We start from the raw sequence: 17,833 nt of genomic DNA on the forward strand, positions 1-17,833 counted from the left end.
TGGAAATAGAAGAGCTATTTGAAGTCATTTAAGGCAGCACAAAGCTCAATCCATTGGCCAACTGTCAATACTAGACACTGTAAATCTTAGCTACTAAAACATAACTCAAACATACTTGTGCAGGGTATTTAATACCAGCTGCATTCATAAAGTGTCAGATTCTTGGGTGAGATAACTGAAAACAGTCCTTCATCCTATTTAAACACCATTTTCACAACAAATCTAATTGAAATCTTTAAAAACCAATACACAGACATTTTCATTATTCATTGTGAACATAGCAAGCATCACTAAAGTTCTTCAAATTATTTTTCTTCAGACTGCAGGTTCAGATACAGAATATTGTTGTAAATATTTGAATTCATATTTTAGTGTCTAAAAATAACTTTTAGTTTTGGGATTGCGGATTAGCATGAGGTATTAACATACAAAATGCAATTCACATGGGTTTCTTGCACATTCTACACATTGATGTAAAAAACATAGACATAAGTGAACAGAAAGTAAGTGTAGATAAATGGAAAAGCCTGGTTTAGAAACTGGTAAACAGGTTGGGATAATTACAATCCATGAACGTGTGTGTATATATAAGAGCAGCAGAAGAAATGTGAAAACATAATTAATGGATCACCAAGTTTTGAGATTTTGGTAGGTAGAGATCTACAATTATCACAATCAAGAATTTGGATTATCCGTGTAGCTTGCAGATCAAAAGCTAAAAACAACACTGCAGCATGATGTGATAATGGGAACTGCAGATGCTGGAGATGATTTTTTGGTTGAAACCACAAGTCTGGAGAATGGGCCATTAATCCAAGTAGTGTGATAAATTGCTTGTGTTGGTTCCAGATTACCGGTTATTTTGACAAGATTCTGTATGAAACATCCCAAGAATCCCAACATCACAATGGAGATGGGCTTAAGTGGGGTTCCTTTGTATTAATTTGTGTATGTGCACAGACTTAATAAGCAGCAAGACAGCATGGATGGTAAGACAGCAGAGGGCGATAGGCAGAGGGCAAGAGCAAGAGGAGAGAAAGCATGCAGCGGACAAAAGCGCAAAGGGCAAGAGTAGATTGAGAGAGAGAGAGAGCTTGGCAGAATTAGAAAGTAAAAGGGAACCGTGGTTATAGTCAAGTTTTGACACGGTATTAAGGTAATAGCATGTGTTCAGCACTTTTTCTACCTTGTTCTTAAAAAAGACAGCTAAAATTGGGAGTAAATTTTCATTTTACAGTTCATGCAAAAAAATATTGGATTCAATTTTTAAATTCAACTGATTTGAAACTATTCATATTCTATACTACACAATGAAGAATCAGTTCACTAAAGGCACATTTTCAAGTCTCAAATATATTTTCCCATAATTAGGAATAATAAAGCTTGGAGTAGTTTTATTGAAAATTAAATACAAAATAAATTGAAAACCTGAAATAGAAACAGCTGGAAAAACTCATCAGGTCTGGTAGCAACTTTGGGAGAGAAAACAATGTTAAGGCTTAAAATAGAATACAAAACCTCTTCAGAAATTAAAGGAGCTGCAAAAACAATGTTAACAGAGGAGCAGCAGCAAGCGGAACAGATTGAGAGGGTGCTCAGCTCCCTAGTTTCCAGTTTCTCACCTCAGATGACATTCTCTTCATGGATGTGCAAACAAATCTACAGATCTATCCAACCACAAGATGACCTGAGGTTCTCAGTTTCATCGTTGAATAAATGCCCAAACAGTCCCCACAACCAGCCTCTTCACCTAGCTGAGTTCATTCTCACTTTGAGCAACTTTTCCTGCAATTCACCTCATTTTCTCCAAATCAAAGGAATGGCATGGGCATTAGCATTAGCATGGATTTCAGTTATTGTTTCTTTGTGCAGTATGGGAAGCATTGCTTGTTCCAGTCTTAATCGAAACCCTCACCCTCATCTTTCTAATATGTCAATTACGTCATTAGTGCCACTTCCTGCTGTCATCCAGAATTGGAAGAAGTTAATCATCTTTGCTTCCAGTTTCCATCCTTCTTTCATCTTCACCTGAGCCATTCTTGACTCTGCCCTCCTTCCCTTGACTTCACTGTTTCCATTTATGGGGACAGACTGTCCTTCAATTTCCATTACAAACCCACCGTCTCCCAGATTTATCTTGATTACATCTCCTCACACCTACTAGCTTTCTGCAAGGAACCCATTTCTTTTCCGTTTCTCTATCACATCTGTTCCAACGTTGCCACCTTCCACTGGGGTGCCTCCAACTGATCCTTATGTTCTTCAAACAACAAATCTTCCTAGCATGGTTGTCAAGGCCCTGAGCAGTGTCCTGCACTGCTGCCCTCATCTCGTCTCTTCCACGTTCCCCACTCCCGTATGATAGGTTTTCCACTGTTCATACTTTCCACCCACCAACTTCCATCTTCAAATGATCATCCTCTGACATTTCCACCAACTCTAGCAGCACAAAAAGATCTTCCCCTCCCTTTGCTATCAGCCTTCTGCAAGCCCATTCCCACAGTGCCTCCTTGGTCCACTCCTCCATCACTCAAAATGTCATACCATCATCTCCCATGATAACATACTTATCCTGCGCCTACTAATGTTCTAATTATACTGAATGGAAGCAAGAGAAACTTGAGCACTTGACAGCCTCTAGGACTCAATATTGGAGTTTCACAACTTCAGAGCATGACCTCTGCCCTCCACTTTTCTTTCATCCCCTCACCATCCCTTGGTTGCATCTTCTTGGCTTTGCTTTCAGCAGTTGATCCATTTGTCCTTTTCACATTCCACACTTTCACCCAATTTACATATCTATGTTCTTTATCACCATCAGCATTCCTTTTGTCTTTTGCTCTGGGCGCACTCACAATCTCTTCGAGTCACTCCTCCTACTCCCTTTGTCAATAGCATGTAAACCATGATTTGCCAGCCCCCTCGATACTAGAGAAGTCATATCAGACTCAAGTGATTTCATTTGTTTTATTACACAGCCCTATTACTTTTGTTACTTTTCTTTTTGGTTCACTTGCAACGTAACCCGTCAGATCAATTTTCATCCTCTCAATGCAAGTGTGGCAGTCCTCAATGTAACACCCTACAAACACCTTGTGAAATCACTAACAGGTCAGTGAAGCTGAGGCCAAGATGAGATCAGCCACATTTGTATCAAAGGGCAAATCAGGCTTGAGGGACTGAAATGCCTACTCCTGCTCCTACTACTTCTGTTATAGAGTCATACAGCACAGAAATAGACCCTTCAGTCCAACAGCCCATGCTGACCATAACCCTAAACTAAACCAAACCATTCTCACCTGCTTGCACTTGGCCCATATTATTCCAAACATTTCTTATTCAAGTGCTTATCCTTTTTTTTTTAAACGCTGTAACTGTACCCACATCTACCACTTCCCTCTGGAAGTTCATTCTACACACGAACCACATTTTAGGTAAAAAAAATTGTCCACCGTGTGTTTAAAAGTCTTTCTCCTCTCACCTTAAAAATATGACTCCTAGTCTTGAAATGCCCCACCTTCGGGAAAAGACATCTGCCATTCACCTTAAACTTTTTAAAGTCACCTCTCTATATCCTACGCTCCAATGAAATAAGTCCCAGCTTATGTTCGTATTAGACAAGTTAAGTACTCTGTACAAGTGGCTCAGCTTTACAGCACGTAAATCAGATCAATGGAAAGAGTTAGCAAACATTTTTAGAAAAATATACACCATCTAGATCTCATTAGTGCCTCGTCAGTTGAACGCAAACTTGGAGGGTGGGCAGCTACATTGTTTTCGAAACCCACTAACTTACTGCATACTTGCTCATTATTCATATACGAATTCAACTTTCTGTATTTTCTGTGGAATATAGAAATTCACTCGCCCATTTTCCTCCCTGCTTTCAACACTGAACATTGTGAAAGCAGTTTCAGCATCAAAAATGGTCAACATGTATTATTTCCAATGCCCCATAGCCCTCCACTGTAGTTTTATACCCTCAATGTGTATTCCTATCGTGAATATAAAGCAATGTCAAAATTTAATCTTTTCACTTTGACTAAATTGCTGCAATTTTTGCTTGACAGAAAGAAAATTACATCACAAATATAATGTCCAATTTGCTGCAAATGAAAAAAGAATGAAAAACTGAACACTGAAATCTCAGAATCCTATATGTAATTATTTCCAGCATTGAACTAGTCTAAAGCTAAACATGGACTTTGCTGCTATTTCAAGCAATTAGGTGAAGTTGTTGGTTTAGTGTACCTTTTGCCCCTCTCCTCAAATTTTTGCTCCAGTTCACACAGTTCTATCTTTTCACTGACAAATTTCTAAAAAGAGGCATCCACAGAAAAACCTGCTCAATGAATGTTATAACACTCAAGTTTTCAGATATTCACTTTACTTCTCTCTGCTGCACTTCTAAAAATTAGTAACCATCTCTTTATTAGAAAGCTCCATAAATATATTTCTTCTGGGAGATTTCAGGCTTATTACTAACGTAATGAATTTGAGTTTTCGGGCTGAGATCTTGGTGACAGGTAAATGTACAGATCTCAACCTTATATCAATATTGCATTGAATTTTTTTTTTAGGAATGGGTAATTCATGCACAGGGAGAGTGCCCATCATCAAATGAAAAATGGCTAAGGGCTCACCAGGCTACAGGATTAACAGAAGGCCCTCCAGCAATGTCAGATTAACAATCTCAAAGGAGATGGTAGGAGGTATTGATGTAGGTGCAAATTGACAGGATCTATCATCATTGAGATGCTCTCTAAAGGCAAGGCAAGAAAATCTAAATCTAAAAAGGCCTCATGTGGCTGGTGATCATCATAGGGAGACAAAGAGGAGCTACACCTCAAACAGATAGCCAAACAGCCAAAAGCATGTAGTCGGATCCCCAAGGGAAATATGCCCTACTGGTCTGCCACCAGAAGACCACCTCCACTCCCATCTGCTGAACTAAAGGAAACAGTTTACATTTTCCTAATAAACTACCCCGAAGGATCCATATTTGAAATTGCATACATGTGAAGACCTGAAGGGGAATATGGCACAATTCTCCTTATGGACAATACTTCAGGGCTCCAGATTTCAATCTCATCTCCACCAGATGTCAAAAATTCTATCCAATACGTTGCTTTAATTTCTCCATAAAGTACAATTTCCCTGCTATTTCTAATTATATTCATGAAAAAACTGTTCTAACACAGGAAAATGTACAGGCCATTTAGCCTCTTGAGACCGTTCCGAAATTCAATGAGATTCTAGCTAAGCTATGTAACTCATTACAGGGTCACAGTTTCTCCTTGGGGTGAGTTCAAAACGTGAGTTCAGCTGTTTCCCTACTTTCAAACGCATCTGAACTCACCTTGCATTGTATTTCTTTTTGGATTTTGTAGGTGGTGCGGGCTTCAGCTGAAATTTTTTCAATTGTAGTTGGTTTCAGGATCGCTGAGGAGATTGGGGTAGAGGTAGTTATTTGTCCTTTGTACAAGAAAAGAGCAGTTAAACTAACCAATCTAAAAGATTTGTCTAGCAACAATTCTGATAGGGCAATGAGCGTACACTGAGTCTTACTCTGTACTTACTGCTGAGCTCCATGTTAGACTGAAACATTATTCTATAATGTGATCGCCCCCGCACTGTGATGATACGTGTGATAACTATATACTTTAATTTCATTTATTTTAGAGTTTAGATCGGAGTTTGAGCTATGTAGGTTTTGATCTGTTTGTCTGAAGGATTTAATGATCAACTTGTAGGTTTTTCTGCAGCCAAGTTGATTTCTTTTCAAACCGTGAGAGACAGTGTTTCTGGTGTATATGGATTGTGCTTTTAATTTTTTGTGGGATGTGGGCATTGCTGGATGGCCAGCATCCTTAGTTGCCCATGAGGAGGAGTGGTGAGCGCTCTCTTGAACTGCTGCAGTCCACCTGCTATGCCTTGACCCACAATACCACTAGAGAGGGTAACGTGAAGGTTGTGGTGTTCCCACCACCTGTAAATGTTTATCAGGAGTGTTTTTCCAAGGAAACTAGAAATGTTAAATGTGACAAAAGGTGTCAGAAATTTTCTGGATAAAAGTGAGGGAGAAAACAAACTGGGAAAGAGAAAAGAAAACGTTGACATAGGAAGAAATCAGTGAAAATGTACAAGGATTTATGGTGTAGAAAGAAGCCACTCTGCCCATTTTGTCTAGGCCAATTTATGGACTGCCTGTTTAAGCCTAGGGAATGGGATCAAAGTGAACGTGTAAAGATTATGGGTGAAGATTTAAGTAATTTCAAATACCTGGAGTCTTCAAAAAGATGGAAGTTCGGGAGCGGGGGCAGAGACAGAGGAACACTGGGTCTACCAGTGCAGTATCTTTTATGGATTTTGAAAATGAGATAAAAGCAAGTTTCTTAGGATTGGAGGCTAGGGAGGAGCAATTTTTATAGAGGAGAAAAGGTTAGTAACCATGCTGGAAATAATGATTTGAAGTTGACCCACAAACAGGAGAAAGTGTCAGAATTGGTAGTTGGGCTCTAAGTAGAAGTCTGTTTGCAGGACAAACCATGAAAGAAAAGCCTTGCCAGAAAGCTTGATGACAATCCTACCTCCTCGTCACATTCTTTTCTTCCTAGTGGCTTATTACCACTCACTCATGCGTTGCAGTCTGAACCTTTTGTCATTTAATATCTTCTGGCATTCACCATATCACAGGTCCTCTCTTTTGTTCTACTTCCCTCTCTCCCCTTTGTTTTATTTGTTCATACCCATAATATTTTCTAACTTCTCCCAGTATAGATGACAGCACTGAAATACGAACTTCATTCCTCTCTCAACAGATGATGTCTCTCCTTACGAAGAATCACATTCACATCCTGCCAATTTGTGTGTGTGCCCACTATCTCAACTCTGTCTCCTGACACTCAGTCAAATCCCGAGCCAATTCAACGGGCTTCAGCTAGCCGTGTCCTATGAAGATCTTTCTCTTATAATGGTCTAGATCAAATGCTTCCTGGAAATCCACCTAAATAACATTCACAGATATTCCCCTGTCCATTATACTCAACAAACCAATTGAATGTTTTGAAATATCTATGCTTGTATTTCATTACCCACCCTTAACTGTAGATTTCAGCAACTTCCTGACAACAAAGGCTTGGCTAACTGATCTATAATTCCCTGCGCCCCTCACCACATGCCCCCTCTAGACATTTTTTTTTAAACAAAAGAGTGATGTGCCTAAAAATTCCAATCAAAACAAATGGTTTTGAGTGGAGAAAACTTTAAATGTTTATGGCATTGCAAATGTTCTCACTCACTTCCTTCAAATTCCTAAAATGGAATCTGAATTCAGAGGTTTATTACTGACCTCTAGCATTATTTTCTTCATTATTACTATTTTTTCACCAATAATTCTGCAGAATCTTGATCCAGTAATAGTTTCCCTGGGATTTCTGAAATACTTACACAGAAGTAATTATTCAGCATGGCCACCAATTTCCTTTTATATTAACAATACTGCTATCAGTTTGAGCAACACTGCCTCTTATTTAAATTTATTGCAAAATTTTGGAAACTTAGAAATTCATAAACAGAACAAATTTTGAACTCTCCTTAATAACATAATTCACGTTGTTGACCTGATTTAATTGTTGGATGAATAAACATAAAACAACTTTGAGTTTCTAAATAGCGAAGATTTGTACAGCTCTAGTGTATTGAATGCTTGTGTTCAGGAAATTTTTTTAAAGTCTGATATTTGGCCATGTTCAAGAGGTAATTCAACTAAAATAAAACTGAACCTGAAGATCTTAAGGTATGTTAGAGGCCACTTCACATTATTAAAGATAATTTTATTTTTAAACTCTACCTTGTGCATATCACGTAGATAATGTAGTTTCTCAAAATGATACAAATGTGAACCATGAAAATCTTTAGCACATTTACTACAATAAAACCAAATCCTACTTTCTCTGAACGCCACGACTGAAGCTTTTCACATCCTCTGTAACATTCAGGCATGTTCCAGATATAGTCAGAGGTATACAGGGATTTGGGTGTTCTGGTGTACAAGTTACAAAAAATTGTTAAAACGAAATGTATAGTTCTGAAGAGTCCATTCCAGATTTCAAGTATTAACACTTTTTCTCTCCACAGATGCTGCCAGACACGCTCTGCTTCTCTAGCATTCTCTGTGTTTGTCATACTCATGTGTCGGTTATAACTGCTGCAAACTCTGAACAATATCTGTCACAAAGAATAATTAAACAAAAGAAAGGATAGCAGGCAACTTCATCAGATTGTAATAGGTTAGTTCATTCTGTTTGGTTTTCAAATACTTTATCAAGATATTTTACAGTTCTAGAAGCTTCATATTGCAATATATGTCTATCTGGGTCCAAGCATTTGGTGAGTCAGAAATCAAGATACCCTTTATGTATATACAGTTTAGCAACCTCTCAGTCTTACAGCTGCTTTCACATGCCAATCCTAGCTATTCCCCTTTAATTATTCGATTGAGCGGGTATAATGGATTAACTCCATTCACCACATAGCTCCTTGCAACAAGTTTTTTTAAACTCAATTTTTTTGGATATGCGAAGGCATATCTCCAAAATAGGTGGGGGGCAGATTTCAATTTGCACCTTCTGCACCACAGCTTGGGACATGACCATGGTGCCAGAGTCCCACACACAAGTGCCTCCTATATTAACTGATTCCTCTCTTCTCTTTGAAAGAAAAAAACCTCAAGTCAAGAAAGATTTAAAGTGACCAAATATAATTAATAAGTAAACAAAATAATTTTCTTATTTTACATCTTACCTAATGAAACATTGAATGTATTTTTGAATATGACAATCTCCCACATTTACCTGTATTTAGGAAACAAAACTGTAAACTCAGAACAATTTCCTTCTTCTCTAACTCTTCATACAGCCATGCCCCTCTTTGAGGAAGTCCAATAATTTCCTGGAACAGGCACATATTTTATGCAACCATCTGAGAATTGAAGGAGCACAAAAGCTGATGTTTCGGGCCTAGACCCTTCACCACAGAGGGGGATGGGGTGAGGGTTCTGGAATAAATAGGGAGAGAGGGGGAGGCGGGCCGAAGATGGAGAGAAAAGAAGATAGGTGGAGAGGAGTGTATAGGCGGGGAGGTAGGGAGGCGATAGGTCAGTCCAGGGAAGACGGACAGGTCAAGGAGGACGCGCTCAAGGAGGACCTGTCCATCTTCCCTGGACTGACCTATCCCCTCCCTACCTCCCCGCCTATACTCTCCTCTCCACCTATCTTCTTTTCTCTCCATCTTCGGTCCGCCTCCCCCTCTCTCCCTATTTATTCCAGAACCCTCACCCCATCCCCCTCTCTGATGAAGGGTCTAAGCCCGAAACGTCAGCTTTTGTGCTCCCGAGATGCTGCTGGGCCTGCTGTGTTCATCCAGCCTCACATTTTATTATCTTGGATTCTCCAGCATCTGCAGTTCCCATTATCACTGAGAATTGAAGGCTTGTGTTTCTTTTGGAAATCCATTTCCTTTCTAACACTTACTTCATGCTCAAACCATCAATCTTCACACTTTTAGAGTGGCAAGATGCCTGAGTCTCCATCACACAGATTAGCCAAGGAACTACAAAGGAGTACCTGGTACGAAGACTATGGGTCTCAGGGGTACTCCCAGCTTGTGCACTTTCGGGACAATTTAGAAACACAACAAACAATAAGACAGGCAGTAATCCAAGCACTAAACAGAAGGATCAAACTTAACACCCTCAACACACAGAAAGACAGGCCCTGGACTGATTAAAGGAGGACAAGAACATCACAATACTACTCGCAGACAAAGAGCGCATGACAGTGATACTGAATAAAAAGGACTAGATCTCCAATGCACAAGCACTGCTTGCTGATGAGAACACGTACCGGCCAGTACAAACTGACACAACACTGCAACTAGGCAACAAAATCCTCGAGTCTAAAAAGACTTAAATGAACAGGACAGATCAACAAAGCAGACTTCTTAAGAATGAAACCCAAAGGAACCAACACATCCCAATTCTACGGCCTCCCGAAAGTGCACAAGCCAGAAGTACCCCTTAGGCCCATAGTATGTGTACAAGGCACTTCATCACACAGATTAGCCAAGGAAAGACAAAGTAGAGTCAGGCACCCAGTCAACAAGTCACTCCACTCTATCCACTCAGCCCAAGAATTCCCCAACTCCATTCAAGACATAAGGATAGATGAGGAGGAGACGACGATATTGTTTGATGTCACTGCCCTATTTACATCAATAGACATACCACTAGCACAGAAACAATGACAACACTATTAGAACAAGAACAAGACCCCAGTGAAACCATCTCCAAGGACAACACACAAACTGTTGGACCTCTGCCTCATCACCCACTTCACTTTCAACGGCAAAACATATGAGCAAATCAACGGGACACCCATCTCCGAACTTGTAACATAGGCAGTGATGCATAGGCTAGAAAGGACGGCTCTTCTGCAAATCCAACCCAAGCTATGGATATGTTATATGGACAACACCTTTGTCATCATTAAACAGACCAAATTAAAGGAAACACACAAACTTATAAACAACATCCTCATCGGAATAAAATTCACCACAGAGGAAGAGAAGAACAAACAGCTCCCATTCCTGGACGTCATGGTAGAGCGCAAGACAAATGGAGAACTGCAAACGAAAGTACACAGAAAAGCCACACACACAGATCAGGTACTGAACTTCAACAGTAGCCATCCCAGCACACACAAAGCTGTGTGCGAACACTGTTTAAAAAGGCAACAGACTGCAGCAACACAGAACTATGCCAAGAGGAGGAAGAATAGCTCTTTCAGGTTTTCAGGGATAATGGATATCCAAAAAAATGGGTCAGAAGATGCCTACACAAACGTCAGGAAGATACTACATGCCCCGACACATTCATCACACTACCCTACATCAGGAACACATCGGAAATCACCACAAGACTCCTACAACTGCTGGGCATCAGAGTGGCACACAAGCCCACATGAACCCTACGACAACTGCTCACCCGAACTAAAGACCCACTCCCCGCTATGGACAGGACCAATGTCATCTACGAGATCCCCTGCAGAGACTGTGAGAAACACTACATCGGAAACACAAAGGAAACTAACAAGGGTACATGAACACCAATTGGCCACAAAAAGACACGACCAATACTCACTCATCTCAACCCACGTGGGCAAGGAGAACGACAATTTCAACTGGGACAACACTAATATCCTGGGATAAGCTAGGCAGGGACATGCACGAGAATACCTAGAAGCCTGGCACTCCACGAAGCATGCTATTAATAAACACATTGAAGTTGACCCCATATATATTCCAATACATAGGAAAAGTCAGAAGTGAGGCAATCCAGCTCAACGAACTCCAGAGTTTAAAATCCTGGCAGGAAAACACACCGATGCTTCATCTGAGGCTGCACTGAGGACGATACCCAGCATGGTAATGAAATGACTGGAAGACAAGGAACCAGCCCTTCAGATTCATTTAATGTGTCATCAGTGCCAATTAAACCTAAGGAAGGCAGCCTAACAACTTAGCTGCCACTCTGTATAATTGCTGATTTTCCATCACAACCTTAAACTTTTCCATTCTTTCTGCTCTTCTCTTACATAATATGCCATGTTTCTTGCATTGATCTGATGACCAAAGGATGATTGGAAAGGTGCGACTGTGTAGGGTGAGGGAGAGGGTGCAAGAAAATTTACCACAATGTTACCCGAGGTGGAAGTCTCAAATATGAGGAGAGATTGAATAGGCTGTCTTTTCCTTCAGAGCAGAGGAGGCTGAGGTGGGATTTGATATACAAAATTATGAGGCATAAACAGTAGATCAAGAGAATCTTTTCCACGTGGCAGATGTGTCTAACACTAGAGGACACAAGTTTAAGGTGAGGGGTAAGTAATTTAGAAGAGATCAGAGAATAAAGAAAATCACCCAGAAGCATGTTCCAATTCTCTGAGAGAACAATGGAGGGAGATACTCTCAACATTTATGAAGCATTTGGAGGGACACTCAAAATCCAGGGCATAGCAGACCATAGAACAAGTGCGGGTAAATGGGATGAGTTTAGTTTGGTGTTTGTAAACAGCAGTGGGTTGAAGGGCCTGTTTCTGTGACCATATCTACAAAGGCTTGTTGAATTTTCTGTGAAACCTCAGTCTTTATGATTGTTCTGCAGGGCATTCAAGTATTCAGAATAAGCAGAGTTAATTATAGACTATTCACAAGCCTGACTACAATCACTCATTACCAAAGGAATTTTCAGATTTCTCCCAAAAAACAATTAACATGTAATGTAGCCACCAACCATTTGCTGTGACTTCTTCACACAGACTGCCTGTGGCAAGGGAGATGTTAATTTAAAACTTGGCCATCCACCAGGATTTTATGAAGCAAATCATCCAACTGCGTAATCTCTTTCAAACATTCCAATACTGAAATGACTTTGCGCTACAATGTTCATTACCACAATGTTAACATTTTTAGACATATCCCTAAATTCATCAGTCAAATACTTCCATTATTTTTAGTTAGCAATTTAGCCTGTGTCCCCAGTCGAGTCCTTTATCGATTTCTCCATTATCTTATCAACTGTTATTCTTTTCTCTTTAGCATTACTGAAAAAAAAATCTTTTTTGAAGCTTTTAATCTTGCATCATCAGGAGAATTTGTAAGAATATCAGTGTGAAGGAAAATAACATCTGCACAGTATGAGAGGTTGCTGACGTTGGCAAGTGAACTTGGATTGATTGACTGATTTTATTGACGTGTACCCAAACGTAGTGGTACGACTGGTATAGGCAGATCACAACAAGCAAAGGATGTACAGATCAAAAAGACTAGAGGCATACAGGTTACATTATTTGACTCCACTTAGCAGTTTGATTATGGCCAGAAAGAAGCTGCTCCTGCGTGTTTGGTAGACAATTGTCATGCCAATTGCAAGAATGTAACATACTACGCCAGTTTCAACTCAATAAAATAGGTCATCACGATTCAAGGAAATGCCTTGCCTAATTTCAATCAACCATTGTTAATCAAGAATTGAAATTTCAACAAAAGTTGGCAATTAATATTGAGACCATCATCGAATTAATGCATTTTTCCATTGTATTGCTACAACTTTGTCTAAGTCTCTCAAAAAAGGGAGACTCACTGTAGGTTGTAATTAGGTTCTCCTATACATTTTTACATGCATTACATTTACTACTGATGTAATTTTAAAATATTCAAGCATTTTTGTCTTGAAATTCCTTCAAATTACTTTGGTCCTCATTAAATTGTTTCCAAAATTCTTCAAATAATCAATCAACTCTACATATTGTGGACATATATGCTGCAATTGAAACATTTATGAATAAGCTGAACATTCTTGTAACTTATCCAATTCCCTCGACTTGATCACTATCACCATCTTCTCCTTTCCAACCTTCTCAGTCATTCGGTAAGTCAATAATCCTGTTGTTCCATTTAGGACAATTCACTGAATAACGGTACTCCTGTTTGCAACTGAATCATTTGTTGATCCTATTCTGGGTATTCTTGAGTTTCATAATTCTGTTGTGCATCCCCAATTCCCGGCATCTCTTTTAAGTGCCGAAGAGGTCTCTATCCTCAATCTTAATCTAGATTCTACTTGTGGATTGACATTATTAGCCTGCATCTGGGCAGTCTCACATTGCTGCTATCACTGAATTTTCTGTTCCTAAAGTAATTGCGGAATGTCCAGTTTGAGCCAAAAAGGAGACGGGAATGAATGTTTCTCCAGGCTTTTTTTAAAGACTTCTCACATCTGTTTGTCAAGACTCTTTCTTTCTGAAAATCTAATTCCAATTAAAACTTGGGGTCTAAACATGTTCAACAGCTTAGCACAGTGCAAGTATTTGAGGATAAGTAGTGAATTAGAATCATCAGGTAGAATTTTTACAATATTGCATTTGAGTTCCATTATTATTCTTGTATTAAATACATATCCTGTTTTCGAAATTTATCAACAATGTTACAATCCACTTGAGAACATGTGTAGATTCTCAAACCCTACAACTTTGTGGTCACCACAAAAGTTAATGAACCAACCAGAACACACAAAGTCACCAAAACCCCAAGCCACACAGAGTCAGGAAGAGGAAACAAGAAAACATTGCTTTCACGGGAAGAGGGGGGAGAAAAAAAAACAGAATCAACACTTGAATAGCAGGTCAGTTGTCTCACCTTCAGGAGATGTCTGGAGGGGTTCCTCAGGATGGTGTCCTAGCCCAACAATCTTCAGATGCATCAACAATAACCTTCCTTCCATCATAAGGTCAGAATGAGAATGATTTCATAATGTTCAGCACCATTCATTACTCCTCAGATACTGAAGCAATCTATGTTCAAATGCAAGATAATAAAATATGAGGCTGGATGAACACAGCAGGCCAAGCAGCATCTCAGGAGTACAAAAGCTGACATTTCGGGCCTAGATCCTTCATCAGAGAGGGGGATGGGGTGAGGGTTCTGGAATAAATAGGGAGAGAGGGGGAGGCGGACCGAAGACGGAGAGAAAAGAAGATAGGTGGAGAGAGTTTAGGTGGGGAGGTAGGGAGGGGATAGGTCAGTCCAGGGAAGACGGACAGGTCAAGGAGGTGGGATGAGGTTAGTAGGTAGATGGGGGTGCGGCTTGCGGTGGGAAGAAGGGATGGGTGAGAGGAAGAACAGGTTAGGGAGGCAGAGACAGGTTGGACTGGTTTTGGGATGCAGTGGGTGGAGGGGAAGAGCTGGGCCGGTTGTGTGGTGCAGTGGGGGGAGGGGACGAACTGGGCTGGTTTAGGGATGCGGTGGGGGAAGGGGAGATTTTGAAGCTGGCGAAGTCCACATTGATACCATTAGGCTGCAGGGTTTTCAGGCGGAATATGAGTTGCTGTTCCTGCAGTTGTGGTGCAGTTGTTTGTTGCGAACTGTCACCTCCCAGTCGCCAACCATTTCCACTCCCCCTCCCATTCTTTAGATGACATGTCCATCATGGGCCTCCTGCAGTGCCACAATGATGCCACCCAAAGGTTGCAGGAACAGCAACTCATATTCCGCTTGGGAACCCGGCAGCCTAATGGTATCAATGTGGACTTCGCCAGCTTCAAAATCTCCCCTTCCCCCACCGCATCCCAAAACCAGCCCAATTCATCCCCTCCCCCCACTGCACCACACAACCAGCCCAGCTCTTCCCCTCCACCCACTGCATCCCAAAACCAGTCCAACCTGTCTCTGCTTGCCGAACCTGTTCTTCCTCTCACCCATCCCTTCTTCCCACCCCAAGCCGCACCCCCATCTACCTACTAACCTCATCCCACCTCCTTGACCTGTCCGTCTTCCCTGGACTGACCTATCCCCTCCCTACCTCCCCACCTATACTCTCTCCACCTATCTTTTCTCTCCATCTTCGGTCCGCCTCCCCCCCTCTCCCTATTTATTCCAGAACCCTCACCCCATCCCCCTCTCTGATGAAGGGTCTAGGCCCGAAACATCAGCTTTTGTGCTCCTGAGATGCTGCTTGGCCTGCTGTGTTCATCCAGCCTCACATTTTATCTTGGATTCTCCAGCATCTGCAGTTCCCATTATCTATGTTCAAATGCAACAAGATCTGGACAGTATCCAGGCTTAGGCTGACAAGTGGCAAGAAAATTTGTGCCACACACATGTCTGACTCTTACTGGAGACAGTCGTTGTCCATTTATCCACTGCCATTGACATTCAATGATTTTACAATCACAGAGTCCCCCAATATCAACATTCTGGGGTTTATCATTGACCAGAAACTGAACAGGACTCACCAAAAGCTGGTCAGAGTCTAGGAATACTGCGGTGAGTAACTCACCTCCTGACTCCCTAAAACCTGTCCATCATCTACAAGGCATAAGTAAAGAATGTGATGGAATACCGCCCACTTGCCTGGATGGGTGCACTTCCAAAAACAGTCAAGAAACTTCACACCATCCAGGACAAAGCAGCCACTTCCCTGACATCATATTCACTCCCTCCACCAGTGATGCTCAGCAGATGGGTGTACTATCTCATGACACAATGTCGGAATTCAACGATCCTTTGCCAATGCCTTCCAAACCCACAACCAGTTCCATCTAGAAGGATAGGGGCAGGTGATACATAGGTAAAGCACTATCTCCAAGTTCCCCCTCCAAGACACTCATCATCTTGATTTGGAAATATATCATCACTCTTCCACTGTGGCTGGGTCAAAATCCTGGAATTTCCTCATTAATGGCATTGTGAATCAACCAGCAGCATGTAGCCTAGAGTGGTTCAAAGCAGCAGCTCAATACCACCACCTTCTTGACGGCAACTTGGTATGAACAATAAATGCTGGCCAGCCAGCATGCCCACGTCCCACGAATGAATAAAATTATAATACACTTAGCCTGTACCAATACCTCATATGAAGAAAATGATACATTAAATCAAAATTTGAGTTGCTTGATTTCATTAGCCAACACTAATTAGTTGACTGCCAAAGCAGAGATTTACTGAAGCGAATTTGGCATATGCCATTTTGCGTTGAAGTCCAAACAGTAAGGTCAAACAAAACTGTCTTGAGAGTGTAAACAATTTAGAAAAGCATATGAATCAAAGAGGATAGCAAATGTGGTTCCCCTGTTCAAGAAGGGGAGTAGAGACAACCCTGGTAATTATAGACCAGTGAGCCTTACCTCAGTTGTTGGTAAAGTGTTGGGAAAGGTTATAAGGGATAGGATTTATAATCATCTGGAAAAGAATAAATTGATTAGGGATAGTCAGCACGGTTTTGTGAAGGGAAGGTCGTGCCTCACAAACCTTATTGAGTTCTTTGAGAAGGTGACCAAACAGGTAAATGAGAGTAAACTGTTTGATGTGGTGTATATGGATTCCAGCAAGGCGTTCGATAAGGTTCCCCACAATAGGCTATTTTACAAAGTGCAGAGGAATGGAATTGTGCAAGATATAGCAGTTTGGATCGGAAATTGGCTTGCTGAAAGCAGACAGAGGGTGGTAGTTGATGGGAAATGTTCATCCTGGAGACCAGTTACTAGTGGTGTACTGCAAGGGTCGGTGTTGGGTCCACTGCTGTTTGTCATTTTTATAAATGCCCTGGATGAGGGCGTAGAAGGATGGGTTAGTAAATTTGCAGACGACACTAAGGTCGGTAGAGTTGTGGATAGTGACGAAGGATGCTGTAGGTTGCAGAGAGACATAGATAAGCTGCAGAGCTGGGCTGAGAGGTGGCAAATGGAGTTTAATGCAGGCAAGTGTGAGGTGATGCACTTTGGTAGGAGTAACCAGAAGGCAAAGTACTGGGCTAATGTAAGATTCTTAGCAGTGTAGATGAGCAGAGAGATCTCGGTGTCCATGTACACAGATCCTTGAAAGTTGCCACCCAGGTTGACAGGGCTGTTAAGAAGGCATATAGTGTTTTAGCTTTTATTAATAGAGGGATCGAGTTCCGGAACCAAGAGGTTATGGTGAAGCTGTACAAAACTCTGGTGCGGCCGCACTTGGAGTATTGTGTACAGTTCTGGTCACAGCATTATAAGAAGGATGTGGAAGCTTTGGAAAAGGTGCAGAGGGGAATTACTAGGATGTTGCCTGGAATGGAAGGAAGGTCGTATGAGCAAAGGCTGAGGGGCTTGAGGCTGTTTTCATTAGAGAGAAGAAGGTTGAGAGGTGACTTAATTGAAACATATAAAATAATCAGAGGGTTAGATAGGGTGGATAGGGAGAGCCTTTTTCCTAGGATGGTGACAGCGCGCACGAGGGGGCATAG

General features: G+C 41.1%; 1 protein-coding gene across 7 annotated transcripts in view; it reads right to left on the bottom strand.

Annotated features, from left to right (window-relative positions):
* atrnl1b (attractin-like 1b) overlaps window positions 1-17,833 on the bottom strand; it is a 959,007-nt gene that overhangs the window by 678,733 nt on the left and 262,441 nt on the right. Inside the window, exon 20 of one of the 7 annotated variants that reach the window (XM_059653037.1) lies at window positions 14,317-14,411. The exons of the other annotated variants lie outside the window; for them this stretch is intronic. Within the exon in view, the coding sequence (XP_059509020.1) occupies window positions 14,395-14,411 (17 nt within the window). The 3' untranslated portion in view covers window positions 14,317-14,394. Of the gene's footprint in view, window positions 1-14,316; window positions 14,412-17,833 lie in introns of those variants that run through there. 7 annotated transcript variants of the gene reach the window in all.

Source organism: Stegostoma tigrinum, chromosome 20 (assembly GCF_030684315.1).
Source record: "Stegostoma tigrinum isolate sSteTig4 chromosome 20, sSteTig4.hap1, whole genome shotgun sequence".
Lineage (NCBI taxonomy): Eukaryota > Metazoa > Chordata > Chondrichthyes > Orectolobiformes > Stegostomatidae > Stegostoma > Stegostoma tigrinum.